Source organism: Aythya fuligula, chromosome 2, assembly GCF_009819795.1.
Source record: "Aythya fuligula isolate bAytFul2 chromosome 2, bAytFul2.pri, whole genome shotgun sequence".
In the NCBI taxonomy this organism is placed as follows: Eukaryota; Metazoa; Chordata; class Aves; order Anseriformes; family Anatidae; genus Aythya; species Aythya fuligula.
The window spans coordinates 96,266,895-96,283,577 of NC_045560.1; the positions used below are offsets into that span (position 1 = coordinate 96,266,895).

At 40.5% G+C, this 16,683-nt stretch overlaps 1 protein-coding gene across 4 annotated transcripts in view; it reads right to left on the minus strand.

Moving 5' to 3' along the window:
* STX17 (syntaxin 17) overlaps positions 1–16,032 on the minus strand; it is a 30,781-nt gene extending 14,749 nt beyond the window's left edge. Inside the window, exons 1-3 of one of the 4 annotated variants that reach the window (XM_032180738.1) lie at positions 15,989–16,032; positions 10,205–10,387; positions 3,713–3,778 (exon numbers count right to left, since the gene is read on the minus strand). In XM_032180738.1, coding sequence (XP_032036629.1) covers positions 3,713–3,778; positions 10,205–10,327 — 189 coding nt within the window. In that variant the 5' untranslated portion in view covers positions 10,328–10,387; positions 15,989–16,032. Of the gene's footprint in view, positions 1–3,712; positions 3,779–10,204; positions 10,388–14,530; positions 14,562–15,629; positions 15,759–15,823; positions 15,883–15,988 lie in introns of those variants that run through there. The other 3 variants (XM_032180737.1, XM_032180736.1, XM_032180739.1) reach the window with 3 other exon arrangements.
* Between the last annotated feature and the right edge of the window lie 651 nt (positions 16,033–16,683).

A 16,683-nucleotide genomic window follows, 5' to 3' on the forward strand; every position in this document is an offset into this window, starting at 1 on the left:
AATGCTTTATGAATGGCGTTTTGTCTACAGATGTTTTGGACAGGTGAGAAAAGGGACAGACTCCTGAAGGAATTCAGAAGTCTTAACAGCACTTTTCAGCAAACCAACACACCTTATTTACACGAAAGAGCAGAACTCTTTTCTTCATCTTTTTCAGTATTTGTTTTTTCACAGCAGTATGTTTTTTTTTCCCTAATGGTGACAGCTGACTCTTCAAGGTAATATAATGATGAAAAATTGGTGCTGCGTTTTCACAGACTTACCGTAGGACACCTAAAAATACCATCACCACTCTATGCTCTAATACGTGACACTTGAGGACATCACCACAAACGTTGTACCAAAAACAGCCGCCTCTCATGGGCAAGTAATTTCATTACATTTGCGAACAAGTAACTGGTGACAACAAAAAAGAAAAAGAAATAATTCAATTCTCATTGGACTGCATGCAAAGACACACAGTGACCTGCACTGCCAGTGACGTGGCACGGAGCATGCTGCTCATTACGGACAAATAACAGCACAATGGAAAGGGGCAGGGACAAAGAGCGTTAAGCACACTGCCGTGCTTCAGTGTTGACCCAGCACGAGGCCCTGGACACGAGGATAAACACTGCACCTGCATGGCCTCACCTTACACAAATGTCAGTGGGCTGAGATGAGGCCAAAACCCTCGAAAAGGCAGAAAGTATTTGATTTGCAGGATCATTTTATACTTATGACTTCGGTCTTTTCCATGCAATGTGTGGTATCTCCACCAGTTATGGAAAAAAAATGAAGCTCTATCTAAGGCTCCCAGCAACAGCTACCTGAAAATTCCCCATGTAAGTATCTGCTTCAGCCACATGTCCTTGGCAGTACGGATGTCCGAGAGCACTCAGAAGCTCCAGCACTTCACTCACTCTACCACTGTTAGACTACATGGCCCCTAACACTACCCATTACTGTGGCGGCCCATGGAGAGCCCCTGCAGGAGCAGGCCCCGGGCCGGAGCTGCAGCCCGTAGAGAGGAGCCCCCGCAGGAGCAGGGGGCCTGGGGGGAGCTGCCGCCCACCCGTGGGGGACCCGTGCTGGAGCAGTTTGCTCCTGGGGGATGGATGGATGGACCCCGTGGGACGGAGCCGTGTGGGAGCAGTGCTTGAGGAGCTGCTGCCTGCGGGCAGCCCCCACAGGATCAGTTCAGGAAGAACGAAATGTTGGGGATATGATAAAACGCAGGTTTTGATGCAGGTCAAATAAAATCTAAATCTTGGCTATATTTACCCTACAGATGGCAACAGGCTACAACAGTGAACTGATTTTACATGACCCTTCCCTGACACCATAAAAAATATTGTATACAAAAGCCATTTTCTTAGTATTTCTGAAAGGATGTCATAATCTCTCACACAAAGATTTTCCCACTTTCTTCACTTTCCTTTTTAGAAGTTTTTAATGTGGCACCCAGTCACCAGAAAGAAGAGGTATAACACACTTATGCTATCCTTCTATTATAATTTTGACCATCATCAAACGTACAACAGAAGTAATTATTCTGGGTAAACTGAAAATTCAGAAAAATGGCTAATTATGTGCACATGGATTAAATGTAGAGTGGCTGTGCATATATTTGTCTAAAACCTGTGGCGGATGCCTTGGGTCAATATTGATTTAGGGATCCCTAATGTATTTTTACAACATCTAATTTTGAGAGCAAAGTGTGTGCTGCAGAGAACATTTGGTATCACAATAATTAATCTGATTTCTTCACAAACAAACAGATCACAAGTCCATCAGTAAACATTTAAACAGCTTACAGCAAACACATTCTACATGTCGTATAATTTATTATCAAGTACTCTAGACTACTAACTCTTTTAATTAAAACAGAGAGCTACTCCACACTTCTGCATGGACCCTGATACTTATTCTGCTCTGTGGGTATCCATATGTGTGTTAGTGTGTAACCTGCACCCAGATCTAAAAGCAAAAAGTATTATATAAAAAATAAAATCTGTTTTGACTGAAAGTGAAAATGGCAGGCTTTAGGCTCAAGACAAGCATAAATCTTTCTAGAGACAAGTAAGAGTTTTTATTACTAGAGCACTTCATGTATTTAAAAACAACATCCTCAACATGACTGCTATTGCCCTAACTCTTATCAAGAGTTTGTCTTGGTAGACAAATGGTACTCATGATAAGGAGTTCCAAGAGTAGCCTTTCCTACCCCTTATACGTGAAAATAGATTTGAGCACAGACATAGGCAAACACCTGCTTTCTACACACCTGTTAGAATGACATTGTTTTAATAGGACTGATTTTGCAAACACCTTTGGCAGACTCTTTTGCTAACACTAACAATAAACATATTCAAATTTCAAAAGTGTTTGGTGAAAAACATAATAAACATGCAAACCTCCAAATAAGAGAAAAATCAAGTGGATTTCAGGTATAACTTCTTAACATCTACACTATAAAACCTCTTTAATACCTTCCAGTCCTCAAAAAAGACATGTACCTCTAGCTCTGACTTCTGTCTAATACTGTTGTTCAATTAGGATTAAGTTATTTCTGATTTTTTTCATGCTTTTTTTTTTTTTTTTTTTTTTCTGGCCTCATTTCCCATAGGAGTTGGGAAGGTATTGCAACAAACATGGGAACTCACAGTATCATAATTATAAAACACAGTGTTTTAGAACTGTGCTACCCCTACTGGCAAAGCCTGCTTGTCATGAGGCAGTACGGGTCACAAATGGTTTGTTCTGGCAACAAAATCATACTCCTGCTCTGAAAACCACATGTGAAACCAACACAAGATGCCTCTCCTGCTGGCTAAAATACATCTGTTCCCAGAGTTTTGCCAGTACAGCAGTGTTATAACCACTGGCTGCTATATCTGCGTCAGCAGAATGTTGTAATGCAGATCTGGTCTTCGTGGTTTTCTGCACTGATAATCTTCTTTGGCTGCATACTATTTAGCAGCATGAAGACTGATGTTTGGCATTAGCTTTGGCACCATTTTCATCCAGACATGCGTTTTTTTAAAAAACAGATGTGAGATTCCCTGTCTGCTGAGTTATGGTTGACTATGCATGAAGTCACCGAGATGATGCCATGCACACAAATGGGTCTGGTATTTCATCCTTTGATGACATGATGTGTCTAATAATAGATTTGCACACCAAACTAGTAGTCCAGATGTTCTGTGTTTGGGCTGAAACCATACTTTAGAACCAATATTATCTTATTATTGCAATTAACATCATCTAATTTAGTAATGCCATAGGATAGCTTACTGAAGACCAAAGTTTCCAAACTTTGTTTCACTTTAAGCTATACACAAATACTGATTGGGACACCAGCAGTTACTTGTGTATTTCGAGTGATACTCAGTGTCTAAAAATTCACCATAAGTTTACACACCAAAATTTATTATAAGACAGCTTTACTTGAAGAGGTGAGTAAGTATTGTTCAAGAATTCTGAAAATTCCCAGTGATGACCCATTGTTGTTATATGTTTCAAAACCTTTCTGACAGTATTTGCCTCACAATATACAATTAGGAAATCCCTAACCTCTTAAACAAAGTAAAGCAACACCACATACCTGTCAAATCCATCTGTCAAATACACTTCTCTGTCAAGATCTGTCTCTGAAGCAACCAGTATTATATGGAATTTAATAATGGAATATTTAATTCCATTAATGCCATGGTGATTTTAGTATCCTTACCTGAACTGTTCGTCCTGCGTTGATGTGCTCATCGTGCAATCTATCCCAAAGTCTGCATCTTTGATACTAAAATAAAAGAAAAATACTTCATTTTATTGCTATTTTTACCAAGTGGCTAAGCAGAAAAAGGAAAATTCAATAAATAATCACTTTAATTTTCCCAAACTGATGGTAAAATAGCTGAGTTATAGGCATTTAGGCACAGGACAGACTGGAGTAATTATTCCACTAGTTGAAAGCAAGTTTTGCAAAATCATTGCATATGAACACACGTAAACCTTTTTGTCATAAAAATAAATCAATCCCTGCTATTGTTGTCCCTGTGGACTTAACAGATACATACATTGTCATCAAAATAGAGAATTCTTTAGTAAAATGATAGAAAAATAGAAACTGTGGTTCCTGGAATAGGTGCTGAAGCCATCAAAGAATCCAGTTACAATACTTGACAATATTAGGACATTCTTTTAAATTGTTTAAGTAATAAAATATTTACCATGATTTCTGATGTATTTTTATGTAGACGTTAACACCCCAATTGCCTAATATGCGTTGGTCCCAATTAAAAAATCACTTTATCCACAGTGTACATCTTTTAGTAATTCTCTGCTTAATTATAGAGGCCAGAGCAACACAGAACACAAGTTACTCATTTTTCTAAAATATGAAAAGAAATATGAATTTACTTCTTGTTTTAAGAGAAAACAGATCTTAATACTGTAGTCTTTTGTAAGAGAAAATGTTTAATGTTAAATTAAGATATATTAAAGTGATTTTTCTAGGAAACTACCAACTTCTGCATAAATTATCATGCCATTAAAATTATTACCATTACTCTGTAAAACAAAACACACAACAAGGCTGTATCAGCATTAGATCTTCCAATTGAGTCACCCCTGAAAAAATACTGAAACAAGAATTTCTGAGGGGGGAACAAGAAGGGTTTGGGGAAAAAATATCTTTTCAATTTCAACCGACTACGATACACTGTCCACATTCTCAATAATGAAAAAAAGGAATTTTCCCAAAGAAGAACAATAATTCCTTAGGAAACCTTTACTGCTCTTAATCATTTCTAGCAGAAATGCTCAGAATGTTTATTGAAAGCACTGCTTTGAAATTCATAGTATGCAAGTGATGACGTCAAACAATTCAGTGACTTAATACACCTGGGGCAATGGCATTCACGTGGGCAGAGAATTCTTCCTTCTTAACCTCTCTTTCCTTAACTTTTCAGAATACCCCCTGCATTCATTTTTGTAGCAGGCAGTGCCCACCAATGTTTCTAAAATCTTAATAAATGTCAGTTTAGACAATAAACGTCTTAGGCAAACGTATACACTGTGATGAAGACTGCAGTAAGACCCAGATTTCTTATTTTCTCATTTTGTGTCACCTCTCCTTTAGGTATCTTCTCACCACATCAACGGTCCCTAGCCAAAGACAAAGTGTTTCACAAAATGCTTTTTAACTTTGGCACAGTCACAGGAAACAAAATTAAAACTGAGAGCAACAGAGAAAAGAATGCTATGTCTTACAACACTATTATTTTTTTTTAGGATTAAGCATAATCTTTTTTTAGCATTTGCATACATATAATGTATATTAATATAACATTATAATATATAATAATAAATTATATATATATATATATATTTTTTTTTAAGGACAGTCACCTATCGCCAACAAATTTCAGGGCAGCGTGCCACTATCTCCACCTCTCCACCTTACTTTCATCTGACAGAGGCTAACAGAAAGCTGAAACTCCTTTTGATATGCATGCATTTTATAACCTGATTTGGAGTGAAAGGCCTTCTAATCCAGATAACATGCTTTAAAAAAAAAAAAAAAAGAAGTTTTTGGGTAAAAAAAAATGAAATTAAAAACAAAAACAAGAATAGATTACTGATTTCTTAATGTTTAAATCTTTAGAAAGGCTCACATGTAAAGTTGAACTCCAAAAAGTGTTTCCTTGTCACCTTTGAGAAGCGATGCTATGATGATGGATATATGGTAGACACTTCCTCTGGAAAGGTATACTCAAGGTCAAATTTCATTATATATTGATTTTATAGTTTCTTCAAACAGTGATTTAGTAGATTAATTGTTTGGACTATCTCTGGAACCTCAGGTTTAAATCAATATTCATGAAATGAGGTTAGAGATATTGGCTTCATCATAAGTAAATAATGTTGCTGCTCTAAGCAATTTGACATAATTAGTGATTTTTGCTTAAAAGTAGCCTGTAAAATAAACAAGACTAGATTCTACAAAATTATCCTTTTACCCCAGGGATATTTGGTTTGCATGGCTGAAAGTTAATTTTACAAAAAATATTTTTGAGAAAACCATTTAAGCTGCTGATGCTGACAGCTCACAGAAGCACTGTAACACACTCATTACGGTTAAAATGCCATCATTGTATATAAGATGTACAAATGTAAACGATTATGGAAGTACTTCAACCAAACTACTGCTAATGTTCTGATCATTCACAAATATCTAGAGTGATAGATTTCAAATTCAGGTTTGCTGTATTTTTGTTCTCACGTTCTCGTAAAGCTATCAATAGGGTAAACTTTGAAATATTGATAGTTCTTACAGCTTGAAAACTATTTAAAAAAATAAACTCAAATTTTTATAATGTTACACAAAGTGTGGACTTTTTAAATAATCAGACATTCAGGGACTAATTTTATACTTGTATGCATTACTTTTCATAAATGCTCATGTCACATTTTTTTAATCAATACACAGAAGTTCTGAAGTCTTCAGTACAGCTGAATACCTCCTGGTATAGTTACCAAGTGTTTACTTAAAAGTTTTAGGAATAGTTACTTGTTTCTAATAATTCCACTCGTTACTAATTCCAGTATCAAATTTGTCAAGACTGACACTATCTGGGGATGCAGACATTTTCTATTAATGGCTAACCGAAATAAGAAAGACAAATCTGTACTGAATATTTACTGCCTCTTCTAGCTTTCAAAACAGAGATGTTTTGAGGAAATGCACTTAACGCCTTAATTTTAAGATCTGTGTTTACAAGTATTTAAGGGTTTTTCTGATATGCAAATTTATTATGTTGACTGAACAGATCATTCACACTGACATCATCAACAACCTAAAAAATTCAAGGAATGCCCTAAATACTTTCAGATTGCCTCAGATTTTTACATTCAAAACGTAAATTTTCTGCACTTTCTTATAGACTCTAGAATTTCTAGATTCTAGAATGTCATCCTTCCTAAGATTCTCCCTTCTGTCTGCAAAACAAGAATGCTTAACTCGTTTGAGCTGCTGGCTCAACAAAGACTTCAGTTTAGCAACCCCAGGCTGAAATAAGTGGAAATGTGTATTACCCCTTTCCATGGTGACACTATCTGGGTAGATACAGCGTAATTATTCTTTGTTTAAATACCTAAGAGATTTTCAGCAGGATCGACCACTAGCTGGCTACTCCTCCTCACCAGCCATGCACATGGAGCAAATGTAGCAATTCCCGAGGTCATCCCCCATTACAGCACCCAATACCATTTGAAGATTCTTATTGGGGTGTTTATGGATGCTAAATAAGTGTGTTTTTTTGTTTTGTTTTGTTTTCTGTTTGTTTGTTTTTTCCCATATGTGAACAATACACAGCAAAGATTCTATCTAGCTGGACAAAGTGATACTCTTCCAAAAACATTCAAGCAGCAAAACAGCTATGCTCATCCCCTCCACTGTCCCTCCCTAATTACACCATCGACTTTCAAAGTGCAAGAAAACAATTTGTGCCCTGTTAATGTGCCTTGTTAACCATTTCCCATTCTGTACTGACAGGTCAGCCTCCCCTCCCATCAACACTCTACCTTTTTTCCATGACCACCCATTTGCTCCTCTCAGGCAAGGACACAGCTTTTATGCCATCCTCTATTTAGTGGAACAACTTAGCTACCAGGACTGTCTCTATTTGAACAAAACACACATTACAAAGCTCTCTAAACGCCCTGAATTCCACCCTATCTCATATTATTCTTTGCTAGCTGCCATTAGCTAGTTCTGCAGCCACTGCTAGGCACTGGCCACGCACGCCGAAAACGTACGCTCTGATCCTGGAGGCTGTAAGCTTCTCCAGAGCAATTCAGCAGGCGAGGCTCCTTTCTTCCCATATCCTCTCACCCAAATCAAGCTAATACTGACTCTGGATCTCTATCACTCTGTAGTCTGCCTACAGAGCTGCAGCAAAGTGGCTGATTCCAAGGCAAGAAAATGCTGAATCCACGGGCATCTAGGTAATGTAATGAATTAGACAAATATAGAATAACAGAGAGTAAACAATACGCTGTGACTGAAAAAATAGCTCATCTCATTAAGAAGCTATTGCTTCAGGCAAATATTGTACTACTACACTTTTCAATTTGTGAATATTGCAGTTCATATCCTCATTGCAGCCTTATTACACCCTTAAGGAAAGGAGTCCAACTATTATCAGCCATCATGAGTCCCAGCAGTCCCAGGTCTTCCTCTGTCCCAATTCTTCTCTCTTTCCACTGTCAACCACCACTTCCACTTTGCATCCTGAGGCACTTCCACTTTGCATCCTGAGGTACTTCTTCACAAGCTCCCCATTCAACTCTTTATCCTCTATTCACATGACCCAGGAGAAGATTCCTCTTGCACACAAATACAGGAAAGAAAACAGAAAAATAAACTCCCTGTTTTCATCCAGATTCATGACGAATCAAATTGGCAACTCCAGGATTTCTTGTAATTTCTAGCCACAGGAGTACGCTCAGCATTGGGTAAATCTTCAGTAACCTTCAGCTGGTGGAGTTTAACCAGTGTCTACTGAGTACCTGCAAACCATTTTTCTTTTTCAGAATCACACCTCCTGGCCAAAATATAGCAGACTTTTACAGGCACAGCAAAATGTACAGTTTTAACGAAGACCACCCCACAAACAGATCTGAAGTTACTGTTCCAACCATGTCACTGCTTTTGAAAGAAATGACTATCGGTAAGCTATCACCCACTTGCTATCCCTTACGCTAACCATTTCTTATAAAAAGAAATGACTAGCACTTAAACAACACATTATTTTCTGACTACAAGGATTTATTCTCCCTCCTCCCCATCCCCAAACTACTCAAGGCAGAAACCTGGCATAGCAAATTTCATCCCAAAGGTTGCACACTTGGTAAAGTTACAGTAAAATTAAGGTAAAGTTGTGAACAACTGACAGCAGCAAAATGTAAGTTTCAACAATAACATTACACACACCCTTCAGACCACGCCTGTCGGGAAATTAAAATCATGTTCACAAATGATCATGTTTTCTTCCAACTTCTTCATTTGTTCCACATGTGGTAAAAAAATCTGTAGATGGCTGTCCTGCACAGATTTACATATACACTGGATTTTATATACTGCGAATAAGCCTGTGAAACTACTAAGAGGTATGATTTTCCACAAACGTGTACAGAATTTTGCAGAACACTGGACACTACTTGTCACTCATTTTTCTGTGGTGGTAAGCATAATCTTTTCTAAACAAATACGTATTTTATTAGTAATTTCAAAATTTCCATCGCAGCGTTGATATTATGACTGTGTGCTCATCTACTGAGTCACTCACTCTCTTCTTTTTTTATTGGTGTCACTTGTTCTAGTAAATCTCTTACCACCGTCCTTGATGAACTGATGTTTCAGTTTCCATGGGCTAATGGGCTACATATTTATTCTAATAAACAGTGGTTATGTTTTGAGTCTAAAATCAGATCGCCAGTACTGCTAAATTGTTACAACTGTCCCTGGCAAGCTTTTGTCCAGGTCAAATGGCTCTCTTATTTAAAGAATTTCTGCTGTTTAGAGGCTGACACAGCAGTGTGGATGTAGCCATCCTGTTTTTGCAGAATATGAGGGTATTACAATATGGACAAAGGCCATTTCATGCCAGACAACTGTGCTGGGGGTGTTTATTTTAGAAGTATATGCATGGCCATAGCATACGCAAGAATTTAATTCAACACTATTTTTTCTTGGAAACATATTCAGTTTTACTACCAAGAGTGAGCTAATACCAACAAGAAGCATGTAACCATGCTAAAAATGTGGTACTATTATTTTCCATTTTTTTCAGTTTTAGAATTTAATCTATTTATTTTAGCTCAGTTTAAAAACCTATATAGAAAAAGATAGGTATGAACGGTAAATTATTCAGAATAGTTGGCCACAAACAAGTGAATTAAAGTAAGAATATTAGCATGCTTTCCTTAACACAGCTTCTTAACAGAAAACAGTAGTGGTTCTCACTCTGTAAACTGACTGGTTCCCACAAATGTTACGGCCTTTGTACATACTGAATGACCAGACAATAATACAGAAGTTTCATTTTCAGCCAGAACTAAAACATTTAATAATCAACTTTTCATTGAAATCTGTGCATAACCTTTCAGGATGACAGCTTCTATACTGTAAAAAGAGCTATATTAGTAAAAAGCGAACACTAACCTTCTCAATGTTTATTTGGTGTTTTCTTAATCTCTCCAAATCTGTCGGAATTGCCACTTTGATGAACTTGTGAATGGCGGGTTCGATTCGACGGAGCTTAACTTTTTCATCATCTTCAGACATCCTAAAAAGCCCCCTTCGAGCTAGTATTTGCACAATATACCTTTACCAAGGTAAAAAACCCTAAAAGAAAACAAAAAATAAACACAAAGAAAATTACAGGCTTACAAAATGTAATCATTTAGATTCACTTTAAAAAAAGTGAATTCACTTTTTAAAAGCAAGCAAAAGAAGGTAATTCCATTTTTCCAATAATTTCCACATCTACTCCAAAACCACATTTGAGCAGCATTAACTACTTAAAAATGCATACCTTATTAGCATTTTTATTTACATGTAAATGCATTATTCCCCTATCTTTGCAGGACTTGGGGATCATTTTTCACAGATAAAATTTAACAATAACAACAAAAAAAAATAGCTAGCTAAATATGGCAGATGCAAATGTGTGTTGCAACAAAAGGATACGTAGAAGGCTTTGGTTGAATAAAGCTTGTGATTAGATGCTTTGGTTGATCAGAGTTCAAGTTTTGCCAATTAACATTCTGAATCATCTGAAAAATTGTAAAACATATCCTGAAAAGGCTCCACAATAAAATTAAGTCTGGAATTTCCCTTTCTAGAAAGAGCAAGAGCATCTGACTGAAAGTTTCCACTCCACGTTGCATTTGTCCCTTGCTGGTGACTAAACCCTTTGTGGGATGATGCCTTAAACAGGTTACTGAAATATTGCAGAATCAGTACCTAGGCCTCCTGAATTTTACTCCTTGCAAATGTAAAAAAAATAAAACAACAAAAAAAAAAAAAAAAAAAAAAAAAAAAAAAAAACCACATAATTTCAAAGTTTCCCTTCTCTAGAATAAGATATGTATATAATAACAGGTATATAGCTGTATATAACAGCATTTATATACAGAGTACATGACTAATATAAAGGAATTCCACTATGCTGACTGCACACAACAGACAAGAAAAATTATTGTGAGATAATGGAGATAATGTTGTAGTTTTAGTACTGCATAAGCAGAGGTTATTTAAATGAGATTTTCTTTCTATATTAACAAAAACAGGAAGTCGAAGTTGAATTAAGGGCAGACGTGTATGAGAAAGTTTTGTACAACTGCGTGAGTAAAAAGACACATGCTGAATTAGTTATCTTAAATTACTTGTACTACGACAGCAACTACATCAGGTTACTCTTCCAGCAAGCGAACTAATTTCAAGTAATTAAACCAGCGTAATCCTCCTGCTACAGATCAGGCCCAGCAGAATGTAACAGGTAAAGAAAAATCTATTTTTCACGCAGCCAAGTGTATTATTAACGTTAAAATTACACGTTATTTTTCATTTCGGGAGCATTCAGGTTTTTGTGAGCTCTGTGGTTCCCATCAGCAGAGAGACCTTCATGGCAGACACCAGTTGATTTCGGTCTTGACTGAACCAGTCAGGGAGATACTTACCAAGGAGCCTTAAAAACCCCTTCCTTACCCAGTGCATTTATATTAATAGTTCTTTGTCCAAATCTTCAAATAAACACGCAGTGGGCAGCCTCACCTTTTTCAGGATGTAACAAGAACTTTATATCCTTTTGTGCTGCTTTACTCTTTCCACCTAAACACACTACACCTAAATGCAAGGTGATAAAACATACACCTGGTCTTTTACTATACCTTGGTCACCACAGTCCTTAAAGCTTTTGAAAAAGCCTCTTGTATCTCCCAGTTGAACTCCATTTTGACCAGACTTTTTTCTACCGTGAACAAAAGACAGAAAGCATCCTATGCCAGACTGTAATACTTCCTCTCTTTGAGCACACATTTAATTTCCTGACAGCTTATAAACTAATCCACTAGTTTATGAGCTAGAATTAATTAAAAATTGTTTCCTCAAAGAAATTTAGTCTCCAAATCGTGCTTTTCTTTAACACCGAACCGTGCTGAAGAGGAGACGACGCAATTTCTTCGGCCTTCTCACACAACGTGAACTAATGGAAAACCACAGCCCGTTGTGCACTAGCACAAACACAGCTGAGAGCGAGCTAAATTCACCCTCACGTGGTACCTAACCTTTACTGGTATCTAGAGATCGATAAGAATGTTAAGTCACCTAACCTGTTGGTTTTCAAATTGTTCCGCTGTGAAAGGAGAGTTAATGTAGCCATACATCTTGAGCAGGCAATCTGAATACAGCCATGGCTTAAAATTCAAGTATTTAGCTGCACACAGGGCTCTGGGCAGTCATCTTCTCCACCCCATCCCAATTCCCAGACTGTGAATTCACCGACACAACAGTGTCTAAGAGCCTTTTTAAGGCACCGATGCCTACCATTCACTGCAAACTAAGAGCGAGAAATTTAGGAAGAAACATAAAAACTCCTTATGTTCTCTTCTGTTTGATGTTTTCTCATACAATACAGCAGCTTTCACAATAAAAATTCTAACCTATAAATTATCAATAAGAAAAAATGCAAGAAAGATTTACCTTTTTTTTTGAAGTTAATACGATATGCTAAATAAAGTTATCTTCACATGGTTGTGTGCTAACACTACGTCAGTTCCAGACGCAATGTCAAGGAAATCTACGCTTTCTTGCATAATTTATTGTGTTTGTGTTTTTCTAAGGATAACTTCAGTAATTTCCAAAGCTTTAACACCTGTTTCTTGAGTAATCACAGAAAAACAGTACAGCTTAGGTTGGAAGGGATTTTCAGAAGCCACCCAGCACAAGCCAGATCTGGTTGCACAGGCCCTTGCCCAGTTAGACAGCCACTCATGCCCTCTTCAGACCCCTGCTCCAGTGTTTGACCATTCTTCAGGTTAAAAAGAAACCAACAAATCCACAAAAACCTTCCCTGTATCAAATCCAGCTCGTGTCCATTCACTCTCACATTACTGCCATGTGTCTCCAGAAGAAGTCTACTCAACACCTTCCCGCACACAGCAGCAAGGTCTCCCTTTCCTCCAACTTCTCTTTTTAAGGCTGGCCAAACTCACACCACCCAGTTTCTCCCAGTTTATCGTGTGCTTCCCCAAACCATCTTGCTGGTCTCACCAGTGCCAGAGAAGAAGAGTCAATCCCTTGACTCTCTGTCCCTCAGCCATATTGAGGGACATTCCTCTCTATGGGTACTTACCAAGCTCCAAGCCCAACCAAATCTAGACTTCTGTGAGCCTGGAATATGCTGATGTGATTCTCTAAAATACATCTAAGTTTGAGCAAAAAAGCTGGAGAGAATACCATATCATTAAATCAGTAATTAAAAGTTAGATAAAACCATACGTAATTAACTGCTCCTCATTATATTCACTGTGCAAGATAATTTGATAAACAAAGAAATTACAGAATCTTGTCATTTCAAACACTGATGCTATAGGCCTCTTAGAGATTATCTCATCCAAAATTCATGTACCAAAATTCAATTATATTTCGGTGACACAAGTAACACTTAGTGCTCAAGACCCAGATGCAGCATAATTTTCAGTTGTGTTAATAAATAATAAAAAAGATATATCCAAAGTATACCACAGGAGCATTATCAAAAGATTAGGAGGTGGCAAAAATTATATATACCTCTCTTTTTAATATTTACATTTTCTGGAGATGGCCTCAAACTTGAACTATGATTATGAACTAAACTTAGAATAAAGAGTATCATTAACTTGGTGTCTGCACTTCTGAAAATCACCTATGATTCCTACCACTTGAGGAACTCCAGTTTCTTCACCCCATACACTTCAAATTATTTAAGGGTATCTTACATAAAGGATTAGTCTACACGCTATTGCTTAAAAGCACTTTTCACAAAGCAACAGGACCTGAGGCATTTCACTGGCTTGATCTTTATTTTACTAAATAAATGGCTATATAAAGCATACAAGATCCTTAAATAATAAATCACTTCTTCTCACAGATAGTGGAGGTCCAAGCAGCATATGCTATCACATTTCACTTTTTGAGTCAGATAATGGTAAAGGGTGAAAGGATTTTCAGACATAAAATTCCAAACTGTGAAAGTGTGAATTTAATTCTGACAGTAGCCCGAAATCTCCACTTATTCTGTGGCAGCGCATAGAAATCACACAGTCACATAGCTGTAGTCAGTCAGAAAAGTCTTGCTATGACGGTAACATGCTTGTATCAAAAATTTCAGTAAATGCTGTTACATGAACCAAACGTAATGTGAACTTCTGGTAAACTGCACAGTGTTCTCCAAAGGAAAAAGCAGAATAAATCTGAAGAGTTCTGCTCACCCAGAGAAATGCTGACCTGAAACACTTCTCAGAGTAGTACTGGCCTCAAAACTGAGTGGCAAAGAGTATTTGCTACTGCTCTCTTGGCCTGTAGTGAGTGAGGAACGTGTGGGATACAGCCGGGGTGCACTTTGGTTCTGGACTACACCTTTCTGCACTGGCTATGAAAGGAACTAGAGGAAAGCAGATTTGTTAGGCTGAAACACACGGTGACTAGCCCTGAAGTGCCCATGAAGCGACGTGAACATCCACTTAGTGGGGTGAAGAGCTGCCCACGTGGCATCTCCTGCAGAACCACCAGGATCAGCGGCTGTACGTGGCGGGCTGAAACCTGGGGCTGTGTTTCCCGGTGGATCTGTGCCCTCGTGGATCCAGCAAGACAAAGTCGATCCGGGTAAGGCGAGGGCACATGACTGCATTTTGAGAGGCACGGGGCAAACACGTCAGGCCTGTTGCGTTGTTTGCCTCACACTTTTAAGCCAGCTACAGAAGGCCAGACATCACGGGACAAACACCAGCATTTCCTGGGCACCGCTGAACCGGCAGAGCGAGCTCAGGGCGGCTCAGCAGCCACGGTACCTGTCCCACAACGCCCCGCAACCTGCAATTAGGGCCCTAACACGGATTTCTCTGTATTCCTGGACCACGGCTGCAACAGGTGGCCCAGGCCTGAGCGTCCCCCACCCTGTCAGGGCAGGCCAGGGGCACAAGCAGCGAGCGATGGGGGACATAAGGAAACCTTCATGTCCTACACGCCCTACACCAGCTCCCCTCTCCTGAAGGGCACAGAAACCCTCCTGAAACGCAGCGCCGAGCCACTCGTCACCCTATGCCGTACCTTCTCCCAACCCCGTGCTGACCCAGCGACTTGTGGCCACCTTCACCAAACCCAAACCCCCCCAGATTCCCCCCAAACCCCCCAAACCCCTCCCTGCGCCCCCCGCCCGGGACACCCCCGGCGCACCCGGGCTGCGGGGGAGGCGGCCCCAGCGGGACGGGCCCCGGGGCTGGGGCTCGGGGCTTGGGGTTGGGGCTCGGGGCTGGGGCTCGGGGCTTGGGGTTGGGGCTCGGAGGGGGTCACGGCGCCGCCCCGCAGCCCCCCACCCGGCTCCTACCGGCAGGGCACGACCGCAGGCAGCGAGCCCCAGCTGGGAAGGGGAAGCGAAAGCGAAAGCGGCCGGGCCGCCATCGCCGGAACCAGCCGGCAGCACCCGGCCTCCTCCTTTTTCCGTCCTTCCGTCCTCCATCCCTCCGTCCCTGCCTCCCCTCGGCCCCTCCCGATCCCGGTTCCCCCGCCGCAGCCCCTCACCATGCGGCGGCTGGGAGCGGGGCGCTGGCAGGGAGCTGGCTGCGATCCCCCCACCCCGCGGCGGGGAGGAGGCTGTGCCCCGCCCGCCACGCACACGGGGCACAAACACACAAATAGACACAAAAACACACACACCCCACGTACACCATACACACAAACACACACCTCTTCGCCTCCGGTTTGCCCCCGAGGTGGCCGAGGGAGCCGCAGCCAAGCAGGGCAGGGGCTGGGGCTCGCCCCGCTGTCAGCCCCGCCAGCAGCCGCGGGGGGAAGGTGAAATAAATGGCTGCGTCTGGAGGGCGGCCACGGGTTACCCGGTGCCCACCACATATTTTAAGAGCTTTTCTTAAATCCCGTTTGTACGTCATACAGTGTAACAGTTAAAGCCCGGCACATTGCCCAGTGGGGTGCTAGGGGTCACACAATCACAGGATGTCACGAGTGGGAAACCACCCACAAGGATCACCGAGTCCAACTCCTTGCTCCACCCAAAAATCAGACCCTATGTCTGAGAGCGTTGTCCAAGTGCTTCTTGAACTCTGTCAGGCTCCGTGCCATGACCATGTCCCTAGGGATCCTGACCCAGTGCCCAACCACCCTCTGGGTGCAGACCCTTTCCCTAACCCCCAGCCTGACCCTCCCCTGTCCCAGCTCCATGCCATCCCCTCGGGTCCTGTCGCTGTCCCCAGAGAGCAGAGCTCAGCGCCTGCCCCTCCGCTCCCCTCGTGAGGGAGCTGCAGGCCGCCATGAGGCCTCCCCTCTGCCTGCTCTGCTCGGGGCTGAACAAACCAAGGGACCTCAGCCACCCACATGTGTCTTGCCCTCTAGACCCTTCACCATCTTCATAGCCCTCCCTTGGA